Source organism: Mastigoproctus giganteus, chromosome 10, assembly GCF_048544385.1.
Source record: "Mastigoproctus giganteus isolate SK-2022 chromosome 10, ASM4854438v1, whole genome shotgun sequence".
In the NCBI taxonomy this organism is placed as follows: domain Eukaryota; kingdom Metazoa; phylum Arthropoda; class Arachnida; order Uropygi; family Thelyphonidae; genus Mastigoproctus; species Mastigoproctus giganteus.
The window spans coordinates 182,820,983-182,845,844 of record NC_143584.1 but is presented as its reverse complement, the minus strand read 5'-3'; the positions used below and the strand labels follow the sequence as shown (position 1 = coordinate 182,845,844).

General features: G+C 39.2%; 1 protein-coding gene across 4 annotated transcripts in view; it reads right to left on the bottom strand.

The window, feature by feature from the left end:
* The window catches only part of Nost (Nostrin), a 231,236-nt gene that overhangs the window by 166,182 nt on the left and 40,192 nt on the right, over window positions 1–24,862 (bottom strand). Inside the window, exon 1 of one of the 4 annotated variants that reach the window (XM_090384072.1) lies at window positions 21,995–22,100. The exons of 2 other annotated variants lie outside the window; for them this stretch is intronic. In XM_090384072.1, the coding sequence (XP_090240198.1) occupies window positions 21,995–22,018 (24 nt within the window). In that variant the 5' untranslated portion in view covers window positions 22,019–22,100. Of the gene's footprint in view, window positions 1–8,293; window positions 8,469–21,994; window positions 22,101–24,862 lie in introns of those variants that run through there. One more of the 4 variants, XM_090384070.1, reaches the window with a different exon arrangement.

Below are 24,862 nucleotides of genomic sequence, written 5' to 3'. Positions count from 1 at the left end.
GAGTTATTACTTTATCCGTGTTTAAATTAAGCGAATTTAAAATAACGCAACCATATTTACGGAAAGCGCAACTGGGGATTACACACCCAAACCGATATTCAACCTCGATGAAACAGGTTTATATTGGGGGGGGGGGGGGATGCCTGATCGAACTTATATTTCCATTGCTGAAAACACTGCGCCTGACGGCGAAAGATCGGCTAACACTTCTGTTTGGTGCTAATATGGAGGATCAAACTGAAACCTGTGTGCATTTACCAGTGTCAAAACTCTCGTGCCCTAATTAAGTTACAAGTCGTACATGACCGTGTAATAGTACTCAAACCCTAAAGGCCGGATGACTGCTGTTATTTTCAGAAGTTATCTTGGATCTCAGTTACGACTAGAATCAGAAGTGCAGTGCAAGGCAGAAGGAATTCCGTTCAACATCTTACTTATTCTTGATAATGCCACAAGCCACTCACCCAGTACTGTTGTCTGTTCCAATATCAAGGTTGTTTTTTTTTTCCTGGCAAATACAACCTCAATACTCCAGCCTATGGACCAATATATGATTAAAGCTTTTAAGGCTCAGTATTTAAAGTAAATTCTAGCTGATCTAATTGACAAAACTGACTACGACCAGATGGGTGTGCAGCAATATCGGAGAGCCTTCAATAAAAGAGATGCTTTAAAATTCATTGATGCTGCAATGGCGTGAAGTTCCGCATAAATGTATTCAAAGACCGTGACATAAGTTATGTCCAGATCTTAGCAAATCGTTCAAAGGCTATGATATCAATGAAGATCATGTACAAACGCGTGAAACTCGCTAAAAAGACAGTTTACTGAAGAGGAGGCAACTGATGTTGATGATTTAATTGATTCGCATCATCAGGAATGTCAAATGAAGATCTGTTTGCACTGGAGCAGCATCCCAATTCAAGAGGAGGCGGCGGCAGCGAGCGAAAGCCCAGAGGTTAAAGAAGAACTGAACCAAACAGTGAAAGGAATATCGAAAACATTAAATCTTACGATGAAGACCCTAATCTTGAACGAAGCTCTAAAGTTCAACGTAAAGTTGGTTGCTACTATGAGTTGTTACGTGAAAAGAGGCAACTGCAAAGCAACTAACTCTGGATTCCTTTTCAAGCGCTCAAGGGAGCAGTCGAGTAAACCCACCAACTCCCGGGTTAGCGTAACACTCCCAACCCCCACCTATCTGGTCCTAATCAAAGAGAACGAAAACTGACCATGACGATCCCTCTCATCAACCTGCCTAAGGCACAATCTCTCTCCCAATTGTTTTGTATATGTTGGTTATAGTAAACATACTGTTTCTTACTGTACAAAAATATAAAATAAATAAATCAATAAATATGAATGAATTGTAACGTAGCTAGATGCGAGGGTTATTCTCATAGGCCTATTATCGCATTTTTTGGTGATTATTTACATTAAGCGTGAATTGACGTACAAGTTAGTGCAATTGCATCATTTCTGTACGTAGCCAACTACTTAAGTAGTTATAAATTGGCATCAAGTATATCTCATATTGTGAATACCTTCACAACGAGTTGCCATGATATTGCACTACCTCGAATAAGTAACGCTTCACCACAGGAGAAGACTAGTTATTTATTCTCAGCAGATCCCATACGGCACCGTTTCGGAGCTTACTGGCTCCTCATCCTATTCTGTAACCTAAATTACTCCACACCATCAGGCATCTCTCATTGTGGAGTTATACTTCGCAACTGAGTTGTCATCATTGCAACACCAGGGTACCTGACCACCCACTGATGAGGAGCCAATAAGCTCTGAAACGGTGCCGTATGGGTGATAGTGTAAGAACTATTCTTACATATATTTTTAGGAATTTATAATTTACAATATCTAATGTTTTTAACAGATAAGCACTCAGCAGATTTGCTTGTGCGGTGCACCTTTCAATACTGAGAGATTAGCTTAACAGCAGGGGGAGCGCTGACCGAATGGTGATACAATGGGTAGGCCAGTTTGACACAGTTCTTGTGTACAGAAAAAGGGCTGTGGCCTGCTGACGGTAACGGGGGACAAAAGAACGCCCACACCCCTAAAGTGGTTTCGGTACTCCATCCAAAGGGAAGACCCAGATCAGAGAGCTCACCGTGTCCGTGCTGTAAACAAAGTACAAACAGGCCGACACGAGAGGCACTCTCACAAATTTCACAGGCGGTGTCTTGGAAGGAAGCGTGACGGAAGAGGTAAGTGGTAGCGGGCATCCCAAAGATAGTTCTACAGATTGCTTAGTGCCCGGATGTTCTCGACACAAAGAAGGGAGCTCGACCTACAGACGCGGGTCCGGACGACGAGGAAAAAAAAAAAAAATAAGCGAATGAAATTAAAGATGAAGAGAGAGAGAAAACTATGATTGGACGAAAAATAAGGAAGAGTTGGAAACAAAAACTCGGATGCAGGAAGAAGACGGGGGGAGAGCCAGAAAGTCAGAGTCCCGAAGCCTGGAAGGAGGATCCGGAGGAAATTCCGGGGAGAGGTGTGAGAGTGGCGGAAAGATATTTTTGGGAGTGCGGGAAGCGCATATAGAAAGTTCCGAAAAAAATGGAAGTATAGTGGGTAGAATAATAGCAAAAAAAGGCGGAAGGGTCAGAGTAAGGAAGGTCGTTCGAGTTATCCACCGAGAAAAAAAAAAGCAACAGTGCTGGAGGAAGATCCTGTGCGCAATAGGAACGTCTGAGGTCGAGCCGGGAGCACATCTAGCGAGTTTGCGGTGGCCAAGTCCAGCGAGGAAATAGCTGAAGAAAACTCATCCAGGTGGTAGAAAAGGAAAGCAAGTAAGTTTATGTAGAATATTTATTAACAGAAACGGTGTTATAAAGAAATAAACGAAAGAAAAAGTAATGGACAGGACAGTCAGTAAAGAACTGAAACCAGATGAACACTATCGTAAGTGATAGAAATTAGAGTCACTAACTAGGGAAAAGAGAGAAAGAAAGTGTGTGAGTGTTACTCATCTGTGATTAGAAGTATCTGGAAAAATAAGGAAAGTTGTTAAACCTGAAAAGGGTCAAGTTTATGGAATGTATAACTAGTAATAACAGTGTATAATATTTATTCTGTAGAACATTCCTCTCTAGAGGATATAGGATGAAGGTGAAACTTAATTGAATCACCCCTTGTATATTAATAAGTACTGTAGTAGTAAGAAATTGGATATTATGAATTATATAGTGTGTGTAAATATCTTGTATAAACAAGTAAATAAATCTAGTTTGTTTTATCATGAGCTTTATGTGTGATATTGACACTAAGCATTAACTGTAAGTCACGGGAACTATTCTAGCACGGGGAGATAATAACACAAATAAGAGAAAATTAGTATTTCCTCCAACTTGGATCTTCTGATACAAAAAAAAAAAAAAACCTTAATGACAAAGGAGTGAGTAAGAAGGGTGCCGATTAACTGCGCAGCAGATAGCTTGTGGGTCTTGGAAGGGAAGTGAGGACCCCCTGTTTAAAGGAATAAAGAAAATAACAACAACAGCCTTTATGGTTCCAAGGAAAAGGGGGAAAGAAATAGCTAAGGGATAGATTAAAATAAGGTCTAAAATAATAATAAAAAAATATAAGAAGTAATAATAATAAAATAACCCCCCCCCCCCACAATAGTATCCGCTGAGAATAAGTAACAATAGTCTTCTCCTATGGTGAAGCGTTACTTATTCGAGGTAGTGCAATATCATGTCAACTCGTTGTGAAGGTATTCACAATATGAGATATACTTAATGATGCAAATTTATAACTACTTAAGTAGTTGGCTACGTACAGAAATGATGCAATTGCACTAATTTGTACGTCAGTTAACTCCCTACGTAACCTGAGGTTTTAGCCCTAAACTATTCTGTAATCGAAAAAAATAAAATAAATATTGCTATTAGCCGCCCCCCAGCGTGCGCTAATAACCGCGAGTGCATTATGTTGGTAGAAGTGTTCACGGGCCGAAAAACCTGTTATAACTTATGGGGGAACACTACACCCTTCGCCTAATTTCTGCCAACTACAGTCTCAAACGAATAGCTACTTTAGAAATTCCTCCAGTCAAAGACGGTAATCGAAACCAGACATCTCCAAACGAGTGGCAGATGGTGATGTATCATACCAACTAGGCTGCCACACAGGGCTCAAATACACGCGAATGATTTCGAATACAGTAGTTCGAAAGCACATACGAAGCAGAGGTGTCTAACCCACATCTCTCTCATACTTGCGACATCTTGTCATCACAGTGACGAAACTAGCATAAGGCCAAGTCTGCCACCGCTAGACAGCCCGAATAATGGGGAGAGGAGGGGCACGACGGTTGGTTTCAACTAATTATTAGGCCACATGGACCAGTCAACCTCGAGGAGAACCTGGAATTTTCAGTTTCGGGGGGGGGGGGATAGCCGGAGCTTTATTTTGAAGACTTAACATGGATTCCACCAATTCAAGCCTCCAATAAGCAAACTGGTAGTATGGCACCGGTTGATAGTAATCTACCACCATCTATTACCTAAGTCCTGTCTGATATCTCGCAAAAAGGATTCTTCTGCTCATCTTCGATGGAACTCAGATTTCTAGACAAGATCACATATCTCTATGTGATCTTTACTGGCAGTTAATCACCCAGACAGTTTTGTTGTTTTTTTTTTTTTTTTTTATTCCCATACGGGAGAATATCAGTGGGGTCATTTGATTTTCTACAGTAAAGAATGAGCCACAGACTACAAAAGGAAGTTTCGAAACAGCAAAATTCCGATGCCCTACCCAAAACACTTTAAGATGCTAAACTGCCTAACCACTCCTTAAATGCCCTTTTAAAGTTGGCTATTCTTTCTACCCACTCATATTCTTCACGTCTTATTCTTCCCACTTTTAAAATTTCAAAGTTCTCTGCTCCGATTTTTGTTAGTTGTTTATTCCAAAAACTTAATTCTTACCTTACTTCCCAACACCTGCCCATACAGAGTTTCTCTTTTTTTTTTTTTTTTTTTTTTTTTTAAGTACAATACAGTATAGCCAATCTTTCCTTTATTTTTATTGATAAACATATTTTTACTATAAGATATATTTGTAAGCCTGTTTTAATAGTGCCTTCCCGGCACAACAATTTAAAATAAATTATGAAAAAAAAAAATTTTAAATGGAAGTAAATAATAATAAAAACATACATGTTTAATTTTTTTAAAAACTATTCATACGCACAGTACGCATAAATCTATTTTCTTGGACACGTTTCAAATTTCGCGCCTTTAACGATTTTTTAAACCTTGTCAGAGACTAATAGAACGTAAGCTGAAAGTGATGATCTGACTTTTTGTCCGAAAATCGGAAACACTTCCATTTATTTAAGAGAACTCGAAATTTTATTTTAAACTGACAAGTTCCCATTGCTCCTTTAAGTTTTTCGGTAATTTCTTTACGGGTAAAACATATGAATAGGTCTATACAAAGAAATGCATACAAACATTTTACATAGCGCCTATTTTATTTAAATAAGCGCTATGTACAATGTGTCTGCAGGCAACTGCCACTTCAACCCAGAAATTGTCTGCAACTCTTCTCTAAAGAACAGAACGAGACTGCGCCTCGCTCATTAAAATTTTTGTTAAATTTTGGCATGTTTCACAAGATCAACACTTGCTGAAGGGATGGAGGAAAAGTCCAGCGCGCATGCGGAAAACGTTTCTCGCTAGAGAATTTCTTGTGTTTTTAAACAAAACCAGCTTCAGAGCGACATCGCTCTGCAGATTCTCCAAATTATTATTATTAGCCATATGGTGCAAGGAAGCCTGAGGCTTATGCTGCACCAGCCAAAGAAAATTCCCGAGTTACCCCGAGTGAGTGAGAGAGAGGGAAGTAGAAAGGAATCATCAAGAAAGAGAAGAATGATGATATTCAGCTCAGGACCCTCCTGGGTGTGCCAAGCCCATACTCACCAGATGAGTCTCTGGGGTGAAATTTGAAGGGTTTCACTTAAACCAACGTGTAGCAAGACATTGCTCGCTAAGATGAAGACACCCTAAGAGTGGTTATTCAGAGAGAAAAATTATGCAAAATCACCACGTAAAGTCAATCCTAATCACTACTCCCATTTTCAGAATATTACCGTACTTAACTACCTGAGGGGGGGGGGGATATTATCCATATATGCCCTTGTCTACAATTCAATGGGTATGGGTGAGCGCAGAAGGGCCAGGCAGATATTGCTTTTAAAATAAAATTAAATGATTACACACTTCAGTACAGTTATTTTTATTATAAAAATTTCGAATTGGAGTAAGGCCATAAAGAGATACGTGCCCATATACAGGGCATAATACAATTTGTATTTGTTGTTATGAGAGTTTAATAGTTGCATTTAGTAAATCGGAAATTTATTTTTCACGTTAAAGCTCTCCTAACCTTCTGATATTTTAAATTTGTTTTGTAGAATTTGCTTAGCTTATTATTTCAAATGGCTTATCCATTATAATTAATTTTTTTTTTTTTTTTTTTTTAAGATTATTGGACAACATTCAGATATCGACTTTTTCAATTTGTAAATATTCAGTCGTAGGTTATTTCATAGTTCTTATTTAATGCAATATCATTAAGTTCTCGGGCATCTTCCAGACAATTTTCATTCCAGACAATTTTCATTTCAATATACTATTAATTACGAGACATTAAATTTTTGTTTCTTGTTTAAGAGATGAGCAAAACCGCATTCCCACGCTGTCTGTGAGACGCCAGCGACGAATGTCCAACCTTGCCGTACAGCTTTGAATTCGACATCTAAACGCGAACAGGGAACATGGTCGGGAACCCTACTCCATCCACCTGAGATCAGACAGGGCTCCCCAAATGAAGTCACTGGGAATTTCTCCAATGGAACTTGAACTCTCCCAATAAATAACAGGTGGCCCATACACTGACGAACAGCAACGCATATTGTAGGTACAGAATACCATTAGATATTTATGAAACTGATAATCACGTTCCAGTATGCGCTCGCTGAAAGATGCTTTTAAAAAGGACTGTAATTTAATACTTCATCGATGCGGGCAAAGTAGAACGGATATTACTGAATTGTACGACCCAAGCACCTAGAAAAAAAACAGACTTCCAATGATCACGGTGAATTTGGAAATCAGATGTGACATTTAAATTGAAAACTGTTACTCATCAGCATTTGAAAGTGTCCCCATTACAGTCAAATACTTAACGATGAAACGGTAAATTCGTTCATGAAAATATGTGGAATTATTTGGTCTGTTAGACTGAATATGGAACAGAACTGGCCCAAAAAAAAAAAAAAAAAGAGTAGGGGGTAAGGGGGTTGGAAGGTGCTCTTTTTTTTTTTTTTTTTTTTTTTTTTTTTTACGCACGATTAATTTTAACGATTTAAACCCAAAATGAAATCTTGGAGAGCTTTGTTTTTGAAACCCTTGAAAAATTTTCTAGTACAATCCCCAGCATACTGTGAATACACAGCATGCTTTGCTACATCGAGCCCGGCGTATAATTACCAATAAAAGTTACATGCTTTTAGAACAGCTTTTTGGCACGTGGCGTATCTATTCCCACTCATTCCCTCCTGCTATGACCTGAAGATCTGACCACTAACACGGAAAAATTACAGATATCACGCAGATCCCTATTTAGCTAAATTCATTTTCCTTACAAACTTAAGATTTTTAGCTTTTTTTGAAATATCATAAAAATAGAAATTTTCCTTAAACGTACGGTTTCGTTAAAATAAATAGAATATTTTGTTTATTATTGCAGAGACAATTCAATATTGAGAAGTAAAAAAAAAAAAAAAAAAAAAAAAAAAGATTTAAACGTATTTGTGCTTCGCTGAGCATAAACACTCATGCTTATCGTACCAGAAAATCGAATAACTTGAGAACAAAATTAAAAAAAGAACTGTGTAAAAGGTCGAATGCTCTGAAAGTTGATTACGTAATTTTTCAGTAATATTTAAAATAGTACTGAGGACAAGAAAGCAATAAGTTGGCTTATGGCCTCAATCTAGTAAAAATTTAACAAAAAGATCGTTCGCAACTTCAAACAGCTCCTCAAGTAAATAACAGAATGTATCTACTATAAGTTTGTAGATATACTTGATATCGGTTTCTTCGTATAAAAAGGGGAAAAAAAATGCAGCTAAAATTCAAACAGTATTACGTGAACCACATCTGGTTATGCAAATTAATTAGAACCAGAAAACAAACGCTGATCACAATTTAATTTTTGATACGATATATGTATATTTTAATAGTAAACATACCTTAGTACGTCGATTTAAAACCACTTTTTTTTTCTCGAAGGATATGTGAACTAACTTAGTGCAACCGCATTTCAGCTTGCTAACGTCGATCCCCATAGTAGATAAATAAGTTAAATAACTACAGAACGGTTTACACCAACTCCGGTATGCTCACTAGATTATACACTAACCACTTTGAAGAGAAATAGTGTTTGCTATTGAGGTTATGTGATAGATCTGTCGCTGTGTACTAGACCATACTTGGAATACCCAATATTTTGCAACCACCAATAATATTAACTGGGATGTATTAATACGTAATGAAGGGAGGGGGAGAAAATAGTGCCGAATCTTTTTTGGAACAAAACGATCGACAAGAAGAAGCTGCCATATGCACCATACCTAAATCGTTTCCATTTAACTCTAAAATTACAAAGGATGGGAGATTATTTTTATTATTTTTTTATGGCCGTAGCAGATTAGAAGATACATCACAGTCTGCTACTCGTCTGGAGAGGTCTGGGTTCGATAACTGGAGGAATTTCTAATCCTCTTCAATACAGGCTGTAGTTTACCGATCTCAGGAGAGAGTACGATCCTCAGTGAGTTAAGTAAAACGCGTGATTCTGCGTTTTACAGCCCACACAACATGCAACTCAGTCCTTGAACATATTTCGACAAATACATGATACGGAAATGAGCGACGAACTCAGGTGCCATTAAAATTGCTTTCTCATGTGGCACAGTGGACAATCGTCATCTACCCCCAGGTGGGAGAAACCCGAGTTTGAATCCCATAAACGACGCAAGGAATTTTTATGGGCTTGCTTTTTTCACAATGTGGCCGAGTTTGTCTCGGGCGAGGATTTCACATCCCCCCCCCCCTTTCCCGGAAAATCGGGTTTTTCATCCAGAAAAATGCTAGTCGACCACGGAATACACAGTTTACTGACACGATATACTGGTGCCGCACAGCCTTAGTTGCTTGTCGTGTCTGTAAGCAACGAAGAGTCTATTTTCGAAATGAAAACATTACTATACAGCTTTTATTCCTGATACCAATCAACTCAGTACTGCTTGAACTCGAGTCGCTTCAGAAGAATGGTAATTGATATAGCTGTCATCCTGTCTCAAAAGATTCTCTTGGAGGAATACAGCCAAAGACACAAAGCTTTTTGAAAAAAAGTAGTTACAGTGTAAAAAACTGCTGACGACAAGAAAGATTCATGCCAGTATCAAAGAGTTGCACTTATTCAGGAAAGAATATTCTGCCAAATACGAAGTATCTTCAAACTATACGGATTGTCACAATATAGTGAACTGGCATGCTTACATCTTTCAGGCAGGAGGAAAGATTCCCAGAGTTACTAACAAGCCTACCAGCATGAAGGTATAAGCAGAAAATTTGGTTACTGCAAACTAATCGGATTTTGCCAAAATTTTGTACAAACGCATTTCAAAAGAAATTGGTGACGTGAAATCGCTGGAACAGTATTTTAGACTTTCCAGTTGGAGCTGGGGGCGGCAATGCAATGTGCACACCTCTTTGGAAAGGAGGCATATGTACGCTGCAGTCAAAGTATTCCATGGATGGTAGCTCTACCCCCGCTACATAAAGCAATTTTCTTCTCCGTCCATAACAAAATGAAAAAAAAAAAAAAAAAAAATAGTTTTACCTAACTGAGAAACACACACAAGACTTACTGTACTTCGAAAAAAACCAAACAACAAATTTTGATGAAGTTGAGTCGCAGTTTCGGACTCGAAAACATGCTATCACTCAAGAGAAAAACTGGATTTGAGCCAAGACATGTTTACCACCCATTGTTATAACTGGTCAAGTTCTGCCCGGGCTTTGCGACACACTTACACTGATATCTCGCGTGTATTATTGTAAGACCATTTGTTCTAATTCTTCTGTCTGCTGACTACAAGTGCAGATCTTTGATCACCCTTTCTGTCAACAATTTCAAATCTGTCAACTTGCACGAGCACCATAAGATGTTCCATATCACGATGTTCATCTTGTAGAGTGACCACACGCATCATTGTTTTGCATCCATTTATGCTAGTAAAGATATCAAATAGAACGTTCGTGTGCATGGATGCCTGTAAAACAATAAAATAACAATAGACCGTAATCACGTAACACACAGTTAGAAGTGTGTCCCGATCAAATAAATATAGGTTATGATAAGACCATGGAATGAAATGGGACAACTAGGAAAAGGAAACAAAAAACATCACTAATAAACAATATTAGTTTGCATTTATACATTTTATTATAGAGAATGATTCGTAAATACCTTTCTAGATAGTAAATCAGTCGAGCAGAGCATAGATAGGCTGAGTGCCACAGACGCATGTCGTGATAAAACTGAATGGGTAGGTCAGCTATCACCCAAAACTTTGGGTGACATACTGAAAAATTACACTAACTACTTAACTGTCCTGAAAAGTAAATGCATCACGAAAGTCAAGAAATTTGCAGTAATAAACGATTTTATCACAAACAGGAATTTTATTTTATCGCACTGGGAATTTAGCATTCACAAAAGACAAAAACAGATTTTGTCTTTTATGAATAGCACATTTTGTCAATAGAGTGCGTCATCTATTTGTTCACGGTGCCATAAATTATGTAACGCTTGAAAGAGGGTTAGAATTTGTATCAGTTGTTAAAAGGTATTTACTTTGCTCTATGCGTCACATTTATCGTAAATAATCCTAAATCACCTACAGATCAAACAAAATGGCAAGACAGGATATCAGAAAAAAGATTAAATGCAACAAGATTAAAAAAGCCACAATTCTTGAATACCGATAGTTGTCAAGACTTGAAAGCAGAAAAATAACTTCCTGTACGCTTAAAAATATTCAGATTACAGTATTTTCAAGAAAATTAACTTTTATTTTATTTATTTTAAATGAAATGAAAGCATCACGCACTCTTTCCAAATGCCATTATTCATGTTCAATGTCATCAGTGTTGGAAAAATTCTTGTTCTCACTGAGGTTTTCAATTTAGGAAAGAAAAAAAATCAGACAGTGTTGGAAAAATAAAATAAATAACAAAAAACCATGCAAAAGGAATTATAAAGTGGCGCAACACGATAAAGATATGTTCGATGGGTAATAGATGTGGTGAACGTGCAGGTGAAGGAAGCATGTTCACATCGCATAGGCATTGTTGGAATATGAAACTGTACCTACAGTGGTGCTCAAAAAATTGAGTCACTTGCAAAATTCACCGAATTTCTGTGAAATCTGACAATATGCAGTGAGTGATCACTGAATTATGACCACCTACCAAATACTTCGTAGGTCCTCCTTTTGCCCTCAGTACAGCAGCTATCCGACGTGGCATTGATTCAACAAGACGTCGGAAGCGTTCGGGAGGTATGGCCAATTAAGCTGTGTAATGCGGTCAGCAATGCAGGTATGGAGGTGATTGGTGTATCCAGACGCCTGATATGCCATTCCAGTGTCCCACAAGTGCTCTATGGGACTGATATCGAGGGAATTCGGAGGCCAATCGATATGCTGGAAGTCAGAACTGTGGTCCTCAAACCATTCCTGCACAACAAGTGCCAGATAGCTCGGCGCATTATCATCTTGGAAGACACCATCGCCATTCGAGAAAAAGTGTAACATAGCGGGGTGTACACAGTCAGCAAGCAGTTGACGATAGCGGAGACCACTGATACGTTGTTTCACATGCACCAGGGGTCCAAGTTCCTGCCAGTGAAACATGCCCCACACCATAAAACCACCTCCACCGGCCTGCACTTTTGATACCATGCATGATGGATGTTGTCGCCATGTTGTTGACAGCCTCATGTTGTTGACGCCAAATCCGTACACGACCATCCACGGTGTGGAGTAAATAACGTGACTCATTCGACCAGCACACCTTCTTCCAGTCTTCTAATGTCCAACTTGCATGCTCTTTGCACCAGGCGAGTCTTTTACGCCGATGAACCTTGGTTAGGAGAGGATGCCGTACGCGTCATCTGCTGGTATGGCCCATACGTGCGAGCGTGCGACGCATGGTCATGCCAGATATTGTTTCGGGTTGGCCCATGTTGTATTGGGTAGTCAACTCTTCAACAGTGCTGCGCCTGTTCGCCTGTACGAATCGTCGGACCCGGAGCTCACATCTAACATCAACCTTTGCATTTTGCTGTCGGGTCGTTGTTTGACCATTTTGACGCCAGTCCTGGTACACTTTAACTACGAAGGCTCTCTAACACCCGACCAGTTCAGCCGTTTGGAAAATCGAGGCACCAGCTCGTCGAGCACTCACAATCTGTCCTTTATCAAAGTCTGATAAATCCTTCCTTTTACCCATCACGCTCGGAATTTTACTACCTACTGAACCACAGACACCTTATCTATGCTACGTAGGTCGACTAACTCCGCACTCTTGTACCTCACGTGGTCAACGGGTCGCATTCAGTTTTCATAGGGGTGGTCACAATTCAGTGATCACTCAGTGTATATTAGGGCTTACAATGTCAGTCAAAATCGTAATACCGGTATTTCAGTATTTTTAATTTATGAAACCGGGATACCGCTATTCCAAAAACAAACATTTTTCTCAAATTTTGATGACAATTAGGTGCAATAAAGTAAGGAAAAAACAAGTACTGTAATTACTTGGATTCATGTTTTAAATGAACTTATTGCAATAATATTCTGAAAAAAATTATTAAAAATACAGTTATTTTAATAACAAAAAAATATATATTGATACTGCAAAGTTTAGTTATGTTTACGCATCCATACTACCTGTCCGAATAAAGTGAGCTCTTAAGAAACATAAGCATATAGTGTTATCGTTTAAAACTGGATCTAATTCTGGTACAATATTTGATTAGCAGCAGAAAACGTCCTTTCGGATTCTATGCTGGATGATGCTATTGTACTGAGATAGTCGTAGACAATCTCAATCTGTATATTCTAGGCTTTGAACTTTTTTAGAAGTAATATTTAAAAAGTATTTCATTAATTTCCCACTCAAGTTTATCTTTTAAAATCTCATTAGAGTCGGGCAATATCTTATTTTGGAAAGAATTTGCGAAACACTGATGTTCTGTCCCATGTTGGTCTTCCAAGGTTGAATTCTCTTCATTATTTTCTAAAGGAGAAAGACATTTTATAAAGCGAAGTATAATTTTCACTATAGTATCTTTACTGAGTCTGGCAGAGAGCAAAGAGTCGGGATAAGGAATAAAGAAGAGAGCAAAGAGTGCAGTTAAGGAATTCTTCACATATATGAATAGAAAGAGAAGGACAAATCAGATCGGACCCATATGTAATTGCATGGGATAATATTAGATACCTCCAAATGATGTTGCAGATGAACTCAACAGTTACTTTGCATCGATATTTACAAAAGAAAAGCCCTTTATGTAAATGGGAACATATGGGAGTGAAGTGGAAAAATATGTAATTAATGATATTGAAATTTCACATGATTATTTAATAAAAAAAAAACTTTAGCGCCTACAGGTGAGTAAGGCTCCTGGGTTGATGGCATATACCCTATAATTTTAAGGGAGGCGGCAAGTGAGTGCATTACACCACTAAAGCTAATTATGAGAGCATCACTGGACTCAGGAGAGATTCCATTGGATTGTAAAAGTGCCAATGTATCGCCAATACATAAGGGCGGTTCTAAGAGTGTAGTGGGAAATTACCGACTCCTCAGTCTAACTTCAGTGGTAGAGAAAATCATGGAGGCAATGATCAAGGATGGAATTCAGGATCATTTAGATAGAAATGGAATTCTGAAGGATATGCAGCATGGTTTTGTAAAGGGACAACTGTGTTTAACTAATCTGTTTAGCTATTTTGACAGGGTCACTCGTGAGCAAGATTTAGGGAATAATTTCGACATTGTTTATTTAGATTTCAGCAAAGCATTTGACTCAGTCCCAGATGAGCAGTTAATTTATAAGCTGGAACAGGTTCGAATCACTGGGAAAATCCTTAGATGGATAGCAGGATGGCTTGAGGGCACCAGGAAGAGGGTTGTGATAAATGGTTATTCCTCAGACTGGATTAATGTAAGAAGTGGGGTTCCCAAAGGATCATTATTGGGACCACTGTTGTTTTTGATTATCTTAAATGACATCCATGAAGGGATGGGGAGCGTGATGTCTACACTTGCAGGTGATGTAAAGATCGGTAGAGTAGTTAATGATCACCACCGCCAAGCAGAGCTTCTTCAGAGTGACCTAGATAGACTTCCGGATGGTCAGAAAAGTGGCAACTATGCTTTAATTCAGCAAAATGTAAGGTGTTACACCTTGGGAACAGCAACCCCAAAATAACTTTAACACTTGGTGGAGTTGAACTAAAAGGTAGCACTGGAGAAAAGGGACTTTGCATCTACCGCTAACTTTCTACGTATTAATATAGATAGAGCCGCAGATAATAAATTAAATTCATCCTCACAGAAATAAATACTTGAAGCTAAATAAATTAAAGCTTTCTGCATACAATATCTCAACTCAAAAAAGCTTTCAAGCATGGACAATAAACTGTTCCAATGAGTCTTGAAATCTAATTGCATGACAAATTATTTTGCCAAATTCTGCTGCAGTATACTTTTGTATATATTTATCATCTTTGGTTGGTGGTTATAGAATCATAAAATCACATAAAGGTGATTTTATAACCTTTATGTGATTAAATCATAAACAATTATTTTTTATATTAGTACCCAAAAACCGATATTTTTTTGTATCAATACCAGTATTTGATAACCGGAAAAAAAATGACCAGGATTCCGGTATTGTAAACCCTAGTATATATCATATATGTTTTGTAATAGCATTAGGCTATTGTGTCATCCATCTCTAGCAAGCTCTCTTAGATGATGTTACGTGCCATACATGATTGCATCACCCTAGCAGCAGTATAAATACTGTGCATATGCCACGAACCCTGTATTTTGTGCTACTGCACTGACTATAAGTTTTCACAATTAACACCACGTAAGAAACGTGTTGCTGGGGCATTCTAGGCATGAAATAGTTAAAAATATTCACTGTAATCAGTCAACAGGTACGCGTACGAAAATTATCATAAACCAGCAGTCTAAACAGAAAAAAAGGATGTAGATACCCACGAATATCTTCTGCAGCGTAGAACAGGTCTGTCTATGTGTCCGAAAAGAGAAGAACCTCGTCAACAAATCTCAAAACAGCATGGTAGGATGATACAGGAATAAAGACAAGTACTGCTACAGTACGTAGAAGCCTTGTCTCATAGGGATTAGAGCACGTACTCCCCCCCCCCCCAAAAGCCACTTTTGACACTAAATAGAAAGCCCAGGGTCTAAAGTGAGCAAAAGAGTGCAAGTTGGTCTGAGGATCTGTGGGAATATGTTATTTTCTCTTTCGCTCCAAAAGTGGTTTTTAGATGCAGAGGAAGCAATATTTGTAGTGTGCTTATTCCAAGAGAGATTAGAAATCAGGATAATCTCAATAGAGATATACAGGGTCCAGTCACATTATGATGACCACCTACCTAGTATCCAGAATATGCGCATTTCGCAGCATGCACCACAGGCCAGCCGCCGTGGGAGGGTCTCAATTAGCCCACGGAAGGTTGCTACGGGTAACTGTGACCATGTAGACTGCAGTGCACCCGGGAGTTTCTGCAGGTTCCTTGTTGGATGATCCATCCGTCTGATGTGTCGATCGAGGCGGTCCCATAGATTTTCAATTGGGTTAAGATCCGAGGAATTCGGTGGTCAAGGGAGTAGCTTGAAGTCTTCGTCGTGCTCCTCAAACCACTCACGGACAATTCTGGCGACATGGTATAGCGCATTGTCTTGTTGATAGATACCATCGCCCACAGGGAATGCGGTCAACATGTACAGGCGTACCTGATCGGCGACGATAGGTAACCATTTGCGTTCAGGGTGCCCTCCAGAGGTATCAGTAGACCCAAGCCATGCCATGCCATGAAAACATTCCCCAGACCAAAACGCTGCCCCCACCAGTCTGCCTTCTGTCAACAATCATGTCCGGGTGTCTGTTCTTGGAGGTTTCACGCCTAATACGCCACCGTCCATCCACTCAGTGGAGAAAAAAACCGTGACTCATCGGAGAAGGCCACTCGGCCGGGGTCCAGTGTCGGCATTGCTATGCAAATCGACGGTGTTGTTTGTGATGAACGGCCGTCAGCATGGGTGCTGTCACCAAGCGTCTGCTCCGGAGTCCACATAACCAAATAACTGGAAATTGGACTCATCGGACCAGGAGACCCATCTCCAATCATCCAAGGTCCAGTGCCGATGTTCTTTCGCCCAGCTGAGGCGTAGAGTCCTATGTCCTGGTGTTAGCAATGGGACTCTGGTGGATCGGCGGTTCCCATAACCTATTGCGGCTAATTATGATCGCCTGATGTGGTCTTGGCGGAGACATTTCTGGCAACTCCCTCGTTGAAGTTAAGCGGTGATTTGTGCCACTATCGCTCTCCGGTTGGTTGTGAGCGAAACAGACGTCGACGGCCACGTTCATCCACTACTGTTCTTCGCCCACAGCGCTGTCTAGGATGAGATGATATTATTATTATTAGCCATACAGTGCAAGGAACCATACAGAGAATTTTGATAACTATTGTCAAACTTTGTATATATTGTTTTAAAAATGTCTCATTAAAGAATTTGTATAGATTTGTGAATTATTGTTCATCTGCTCAATTACGTACTTAACGAAGGGAATCTTCTAGCAGTCAGCTAACTGGTGAGCTTGGGTTTATTATATAAAATACGATTGTTTAACCCAACTCTTAAGGTAGGACTTGGACTCCCGCGAATTGAAGCGGGAAGGAGCATCTGGAAGTATTAGCCAGAGTAAAGGATACCGCCTACAAATAACAAGGCGATATTTCAATGAATGTGTTTAATGAATTATTGTTCTACGCAAACTCAATACAATGCAATTTGTTCTGGAGGCCGATTTGAAAAATATGTATTTACAGATTCATAATGAGAACACGAATACTGAGAATACATTTTTAATACTTAAATTATTTTCATGGTGCCTATTAATTGAAGGAATTCCACATTCTCAATAACACAAACAATGTTAAAGTATCCATGTATTTGCAGCATATTTTTATATTATCTGTGCTATATCATTTGCGTTAGTTAATCAAACATTTAGATTCCACCCCGATAACTTTTTTCAGAGGAAAAAAAAAATTGCCTTTACAGTTTCAAAGGACGTTGGATAATACCCAGATAGATCGACAGCGGAGTTAGTACTTTTGCAACCCCTAGCAAAAAAACACTTTTTGGGGCCCACGTAGTACAATTATATCCATCTACTTCAACTTCGTGAATGAAACATCCGTTATATTTTCTAGCGCACGTTTATTTTTTGTGCATGAATTATACACTGTGCTGCCACTTTATTACGTACACCCACTGCTGAGCACACAAATGGTTTGTCTGTTTGTCTCCCAACGTTGCAAGTCACATGACCACAGTTGTGGATATAAATACGGCAAAACAATCTTTCTAGTATCAGTTAAGCGTACAAACCGTAGGAAGAATGGGGAAAAGGAGTGATCTAACGGACTTCGAACGTGGCATGGTAGTAGGTGAAAGACGTGCTGGACAAAGCATCTCTGAAAGGGCAGTTCTCTTGAACTTTTCACGCACCACAGTTTCAAGGATGTATCGAGAATGGTGCAACGAACAGAAAACATCCTCTCAACAGCACTACTGTGGAAGAAAATCGCTTGTTGATGAGAGAGGTCAGAGGAGGATGGCTAGAATTGTGCAAGCAAACAGACGGACCACAATGTCGCACATCACGTCAGAATACAACCTTGGTGCGCAGAACAAAATATCGCAACGGACCACTAGTCACACTTTTCGCGAATGGGCTACAACAGCCGACGGCCAACTCGCGTACCTTTGTTATCAACGAAGAACAAGAGGGTACGCCTCCTGTGGGCATAGCAACACCAGCACTGGACTATCGAGGATTGGAAAACAGTAGCTTGGTCAGACGAGTCGAAGTTCCTGGTGCATCATGTTGATGGAAGGTTCAGAATTTGGCGAAAACAACATGAATCCATGGACCCGTCACGTCTGACGACTACTGTGCAAGGTGGTGGGGGAAGTGTTATGGTGTGGGGAATGTTTTCCTGGCACACGTTGGGTCCATTGATACCCATAGATTCATGCCTTAATGGCACATCGTACCTAAACATCGCTGCTGACCAAGTGCGTCCGTTCATGTTGACAGTTATCTTCAGTCAGATGGTCACTTCCAGCAGGATAATGCGCCGGTGCACAAAGCCCGATTCACTATTTTTTCATGTAAACCCAAAACACGAGAGGTATTAGAACCTATAGTACTGAGTACCGTGCTTGGGTTGGAGGTTGAGAAGACGAAAGAAGATATTTGTTGACATTGGACTTGAACTTCTGTAGACTGTAATTTTCAGAAAATACGTATGTAGGAAGGTTATTTGGTTTTTTTTTTTTTTTTAGGAGCATTAGCAGCTAAGGGCATATTGCGTATGCCCTTAGCTGTGGGCATATTGCGTATGCCCATCATCCTCCGTATTTGGTGGTGATGGGCTCGAACCCCGGTCTAAATCAAGAAGCATGTGCTACGCACTGCTGCTCCTTCCCACCTGGCTACGGAGGCGCCCGTATGTAGGAAGGTTTTTCCAGAAAACGGCAGTTGAATGAATAAACGAGGAAGATGAAAAGCTGGTTCTGTGAGTTTGAAGTTGGACAGTAAATGGATGTTGGCTGGTGGCGGCACGTGTTCGGACTGTTCTGAAAGAGAGAGCGGGAATTATAGAAGCGAATTCAGAATAACAGTGCCCATGGAAATATCTGTAGAAGAGGCATGCAGCAGAAACAGTACGTCTATGAGACAGCGAGTGGAGAGACTGTTAGAGATGAATCATTAATTAACTTAACTGCCCTCTTCTGAACGGAATCAAGAAGCCTGAGAGAGGTTTTGGGAGCACCGCCTCAGCTGTGGGAACAATATTCCATGGTGGGGCGGATTTACGATTTGTAAAGAGTGAACAGCTGTTTGGAAGAAAAGTATCGCAGAGAGCGAAAGAGAAAACCAAGTTTTTTAGATGCAGAGGAAGCAATATTTGTAATGTTCTTGTGACTAGAAGAGATTAGAAGTCAGGGTAATCCCCAAAAGAGATATATGTAATTTTGCCTAGAAATCGGAGTGTCACCAAAGATCAGCATGGGTGCAGAAGAATACTTTTTGCGAGATATAAGACAAGACTGAGTTTTAGAAGGATTGAAATTAACTAAGTTGTCTTTGCCCCACTGGAGAATTACCTGGAGATCACATTTAAGGAATTGGTAGCAGATTTTCGAGAAGTTGAAGCTGATTGAGCAGGACAAGGTTTCTCAAAATGGAAAGTGGAATGCAATGTGCTATCATCGGCAAAACTATGGATAGGATTTCCAATCAATGGAAGAAGGTCATTAATATACAAGAGGAAAAGAGTGGGGGAAAGAACTGAACCTTGGAGGGGACACTGGCATTAGTGGAGAAGTTAAAAGACAAAGAGCCATCTACCATCACCTTCAGTGAGCGATCAGAAAAAAAATTGGATAACCAATTACAAAAAACAGTTGGCAAACCATAAGATGGAAGTTTGTTTAGAGGACCTTTATGCCAAACACGATCGAAAGCCTTTGAGATGTCAAGAGCATCTGCTTGTGTTTCACCGAACTTTTCCATTGAATTAGTCCATAAATGGGTAACATAAGCCAGAATATCACCAGTGGATCGACACTGACGGATTCCATACTGGCAATCGTCGATCAGACGGAAGGTTTCTAGGTAGTTTAAGAGTTGGCGATTAACTGATTTCTCCATTACTTTAGAAAGAATAGAAGTAATTGCAATGGGACGATAATTGGATGGGAGGGATTTGTCACCCTTTTTAGGAACTGGCTGGATATGAGCAAATTTCCAAGTAGAAGGAAAAACACCTTTGGAACAAGAAAGTGAAAAAAGGCGGCAAAGAACAGGAGTAAGTTCAGAAGCACAGGTTTTGAGAACAAGTGGAGAAATACCATCAGGACCTGGAGCTTTCTTAGCATCAAGATTCGTCAAAATCCTTCTGACATCCTTTTGATGGAAGACCACAGGAGGCATTGAATGGAGCATGCTGGGAATGGTGGGAGGTGTTTTACCAAGATCATTAATACATGAGTTGGAAGAAAAATGGGATGCTATGGAATGGTTCCAGGAACATGACAGTGACTTTTCTTTGCTGCAGTGGCCCGCTCAGTCCACGGATCTCAATCCTATTGAACATCTTTGGGATGAGCTGGAAAGGGCTGTTCGCTCCAAGCCTACACCTCCGTCGAATCTCAAGGAACTGCGTGACACACTCATGTCTACATGAGTGTGTCACGTTGTGCAGGAATACTCCATTCCTGCACAACGTTTTCAGCATCTTGTTCAATCCATGACTAGACGAATTCAAGCTGTTTTGAAGGGTAAAGGAGATTCAACACACTACTAGATAGGTGTACCTAATAAAGTGGCAGCACAGTGTATGTACATATCTAACACTAACATAAGCTAACGCGATTTTAGAGCTCTCGTGGATAGCACAGTTGGTAGAAACGCAGTTCTTCCCAAACCGGGTGGAAAAGGTCCGAAGTTCAACTCTCGTCGATAACGTAAGGAATTTCTATGGGCCTTTTTAACAACTTGGCTCAGTTAGCTGGCCTCAGGCAAGGGAAGCATGGTTTTTCTCACAGACCAACCGCAATTTACAGACAGTATATACGGAGCAATATGGCCTTAGTCGCTGATGCTTCTAAAAACAACAACAATTTAAGATTTATGCAACGAAAAGTGAAGTTTACAACCAGAAATCGATAATGAGCAATGATTTTTCAAAAATTTCTCAGACTTCATTTCCAGGTTTGGTGACATTAACTGGGCATCAAGGTCGCCCGCCCGACTTAAGAGTCCCAGTTTTCCTCCTTTGAGGTTATTTGAAAGACTGTGGGTCTGCAAATAAGCCACGAAATTTTGAAACATTGGAACACGTCATCAGCGAAGAAACTGGGAAAACTGATGCGGCAACATTTGTCCTGATTATGGAAAATGCCTTCGGGATACAGAAATGTCTGCAGCAAAAGGGAGGCCCCTCTTAGGGACACTTTTCCCCATTTATAATTTCAAATTTTAAAAGCCGTTCTCCATTTAATACCCAAAACACAAAAGTTATAGTTACACGGAACCCTCCAAGACTTTTGTGACACCCTTCTAATGTATTTTTATTTTTATTTATTTATTTTTTAATTCTTACAGAATTTACTATTTTTTTTCTCTCTCTGTGAACGGACCCTCCCCCAACATAATTTGCACATGGTCTCACGATTTTCAAAGATTGAGCTAATTTCATAAAAAATCGGAACTAATCTTGAACTAGCTGATACAAATCCCTTACTGTACTACATAATGTTTTTATGGTACAAGTTTGAAATCTACCTTTGCTTTTATCAAGAAGTTGCTGAATTTGAAAAAGAAACACTCATGCACTGTAACACACTTATACTTTCCATTCATTCAAAAGTATCATTAAAACTCATGAAGTTGTAAAAATCCTTATGAAAATACAAACTTCTATAACAAGCTAACTTATAGTATTAAAGCAAATCAACAAAGAGAGGATCCTTACCATGCCAAGCTGCTTCTCTCGCATACTTCCTCAGTTAAATACACATACATACACACACAGATTCACCACAGCTCTTCTTATCCAATGTGTCTCTAATCAGCCACGGCCGTCTGTTCCAGTTCTACCGCAATTCTACTAGCCCAGAGTCGAGTCGTACGGTTGGCGGCACATGCCCATTGGCCCACATGCGTGTCGACTACTACCGATCCGGGTTTGTGTACTTGCTACATGTCCGGACGTAAAATGTCACCTCGCTGAACCAGTGACCGGTCAAGGGGCAGCCAAGTATTGCAGTTGCCTCATCCAGAATCAGGTGTGTCGGAGTGAGAGCAAGTGCCTCTTCTGCGTGCAATGATCAGGAAACAATACAAGGACGAACACACAACGTGACCAACCGGTGCAAATAAACAAAATCTTTTATTAAAAAAAAAAAAAAAAAAAGAGCTATGTCAGCGTTATAATAAATATCTTTTCTTTTTTTTTTTTTTTTTTTTTTTGCAGCTAATAGTTGTTAGTATACAATGACCTATTTTTCTTAGCTCTGTTTTCAATTATTATAATGCTGCTAGCATAGAGAAACTGTTTTGGGGAATTACGCATGTTTTTAGAATATTTTTCTTTTATTACAGTAATTATTTAACTAAAAAAACAAACAAACAAGTTCTCTTGTTTTTTATATAATTTTCCTCTTGGCAGTCAACCAAGAGACGCAACAGACAGACGAGTGCACCTGAAACAGGTAAAAGAATGGAATATCATTTGGATGCTCGTATGTATAAAATAAAATAAAAATCGGTACAGGGCTGTTCACAAAATAAATAACGCAATTGTTTAACTTTGATTTCCCTTCCCTACCCAGCATAATGCGATAAACAAATGAAACACATTTTTAAGAGAAACTATTTTATTAAACACACAGAACTACATACTTTAAAAGACAATTGATGTATTTAAAATATGAGAAATGAATTCTTATAAACCATTTTAAATAAACGGGGATCCATTTTACACTTGTAATAGAAAACAAACAACAAATTTCATGTTATTCAAATTGTATGCACTTCATTTATTAGCGCGCGGTAACTGGATAAGTTAGAAATAAATCTTTAAAAAGTTTTCAAAGTAGCCCAAGAAAGGACAGACATTTTAAGAGGTCGCCAAAGGCCACAAATTACGGTTGAAAGAAAGCTAAATACAGTATAAGAATTGAGAATGAGGGAAATCCCACACTTTAAGCGTATGCAACTGGGTATTTTATTCTAAGAGCACGGAAGAGGGTTGGGTACGGGATAAATAGTTTTTTGGGACTCGCGAACTAACAGAGCCGAATTCCCCAACTCACATTATTTAATTATTATTTTGTTGTTTTGTTTCCACGCCCCCCTTTTCGTGAACAATACTGGCACGTCACATTCGTGCGACTGCCTACCCCTCCCACATAATTACAGAAAATGGCAAAATTAATTTCATTTTAATTAATTAATATGTATATGAGGGGCAACAGTTTCGACAGAATTACTCTATAACAGAACGCCAAATTGGAACCTTGAACAAAAACTGCTTAAGGAGATGAAGAAATAAATTAAAATAAAACACTGCACTGTGCTTGCAGATTTAATTTTCTTTTGTAAAATGAAATTGGGAACACAGGGTCATCCAACCAAGAAACAAAAATAGCGTCAACTTTTTCTTTCCAAGATGAGCAGCAATTGAGTGAACAACTGTCAACAACCTGTATTGTGACAGTGAATGAATAGTTTCCCCCTTTTAGTCTTTCGGTACCATGAAATACAAAAATGTAACATTGTTTTAACTCATGTAAAGTTCTGACAAGGGTGCATCCAGTTGGAGTAATTTTCTCCCCTTCCCCCAAGATTATTCCAAAAGCACGTTTTTGCGTGTCCTCCTTTTGTGTTACCTTTACGTAAACAGAAGATTTTTCCTTTGCTGTTATACAAGCACGACGACCGGATCTGGCTTTGGGTTCTTTTTTGATTTGGTAGTTGTTGGCGCATCGGCTTCTGTGGCCATATTGCACCTCCCAAGGTTTTTGCAGTACTTTGATCCAAGCCCGAGGCGAGAATCGAACCCGCGACCTTTGGGTTGCCGGGCAGGTACTTTACCCACTCGGCTAGCCCGGTCGGCGCTTTGGGTTCTAAGGGCTCTTATAATAGTTAATCAGTTTGCTGTCTTAAATTGTTGTAATTCTAATGAAAATTTATTTTGTAATCCCTTTATATTCTACTAACTGAGTTGTGCAGCGAACACTTATTTAATATGTACAATATATACGCATTGCAATATTACAATAACGATTAACGAGTTATGTTGTTGTTATTTGCTTTTCCTGGGCCTGAAAAAGCGCAATTTTAAGCCAGTCCCCATTATATATATAACGCGCCTATTGTCTTTACTCTGTTCGTCCTTCCATCCGTCCGTCCGCATGTAAAAACTCGAGTCCCAGTGGACGGATTTTGATGAACTTTTATATTTGTCTCTCCAAAATATTTCACTATCCATCACAAATTTCATTAAAATCCGATTAACAAAAATTGTGATATATATATATATTTTTTTTAATATAAAATTTTAAATAATCTGTAGTATGCAAGATGTTTCGTAATATGTGGATCGTAGTTTCAGGATTGATTTTGCAACTGGAGGGGGAAAAAAAGGAAGGGAAGGGAAGAAGAAGAAAGTTCATATAAACATGTGAGCATTCTGAACGGCTACAGAGCAATGGTTGTTTGAATTTTAACCAAGTTAGTTAACATATGAAATGAGTTGCATTTCAGGAGAGTTCGATTTTTATCTCTTAAATTCACTTTTATTTATTTATTGTGATTAATAGAAGTGAAAAGTAAATCG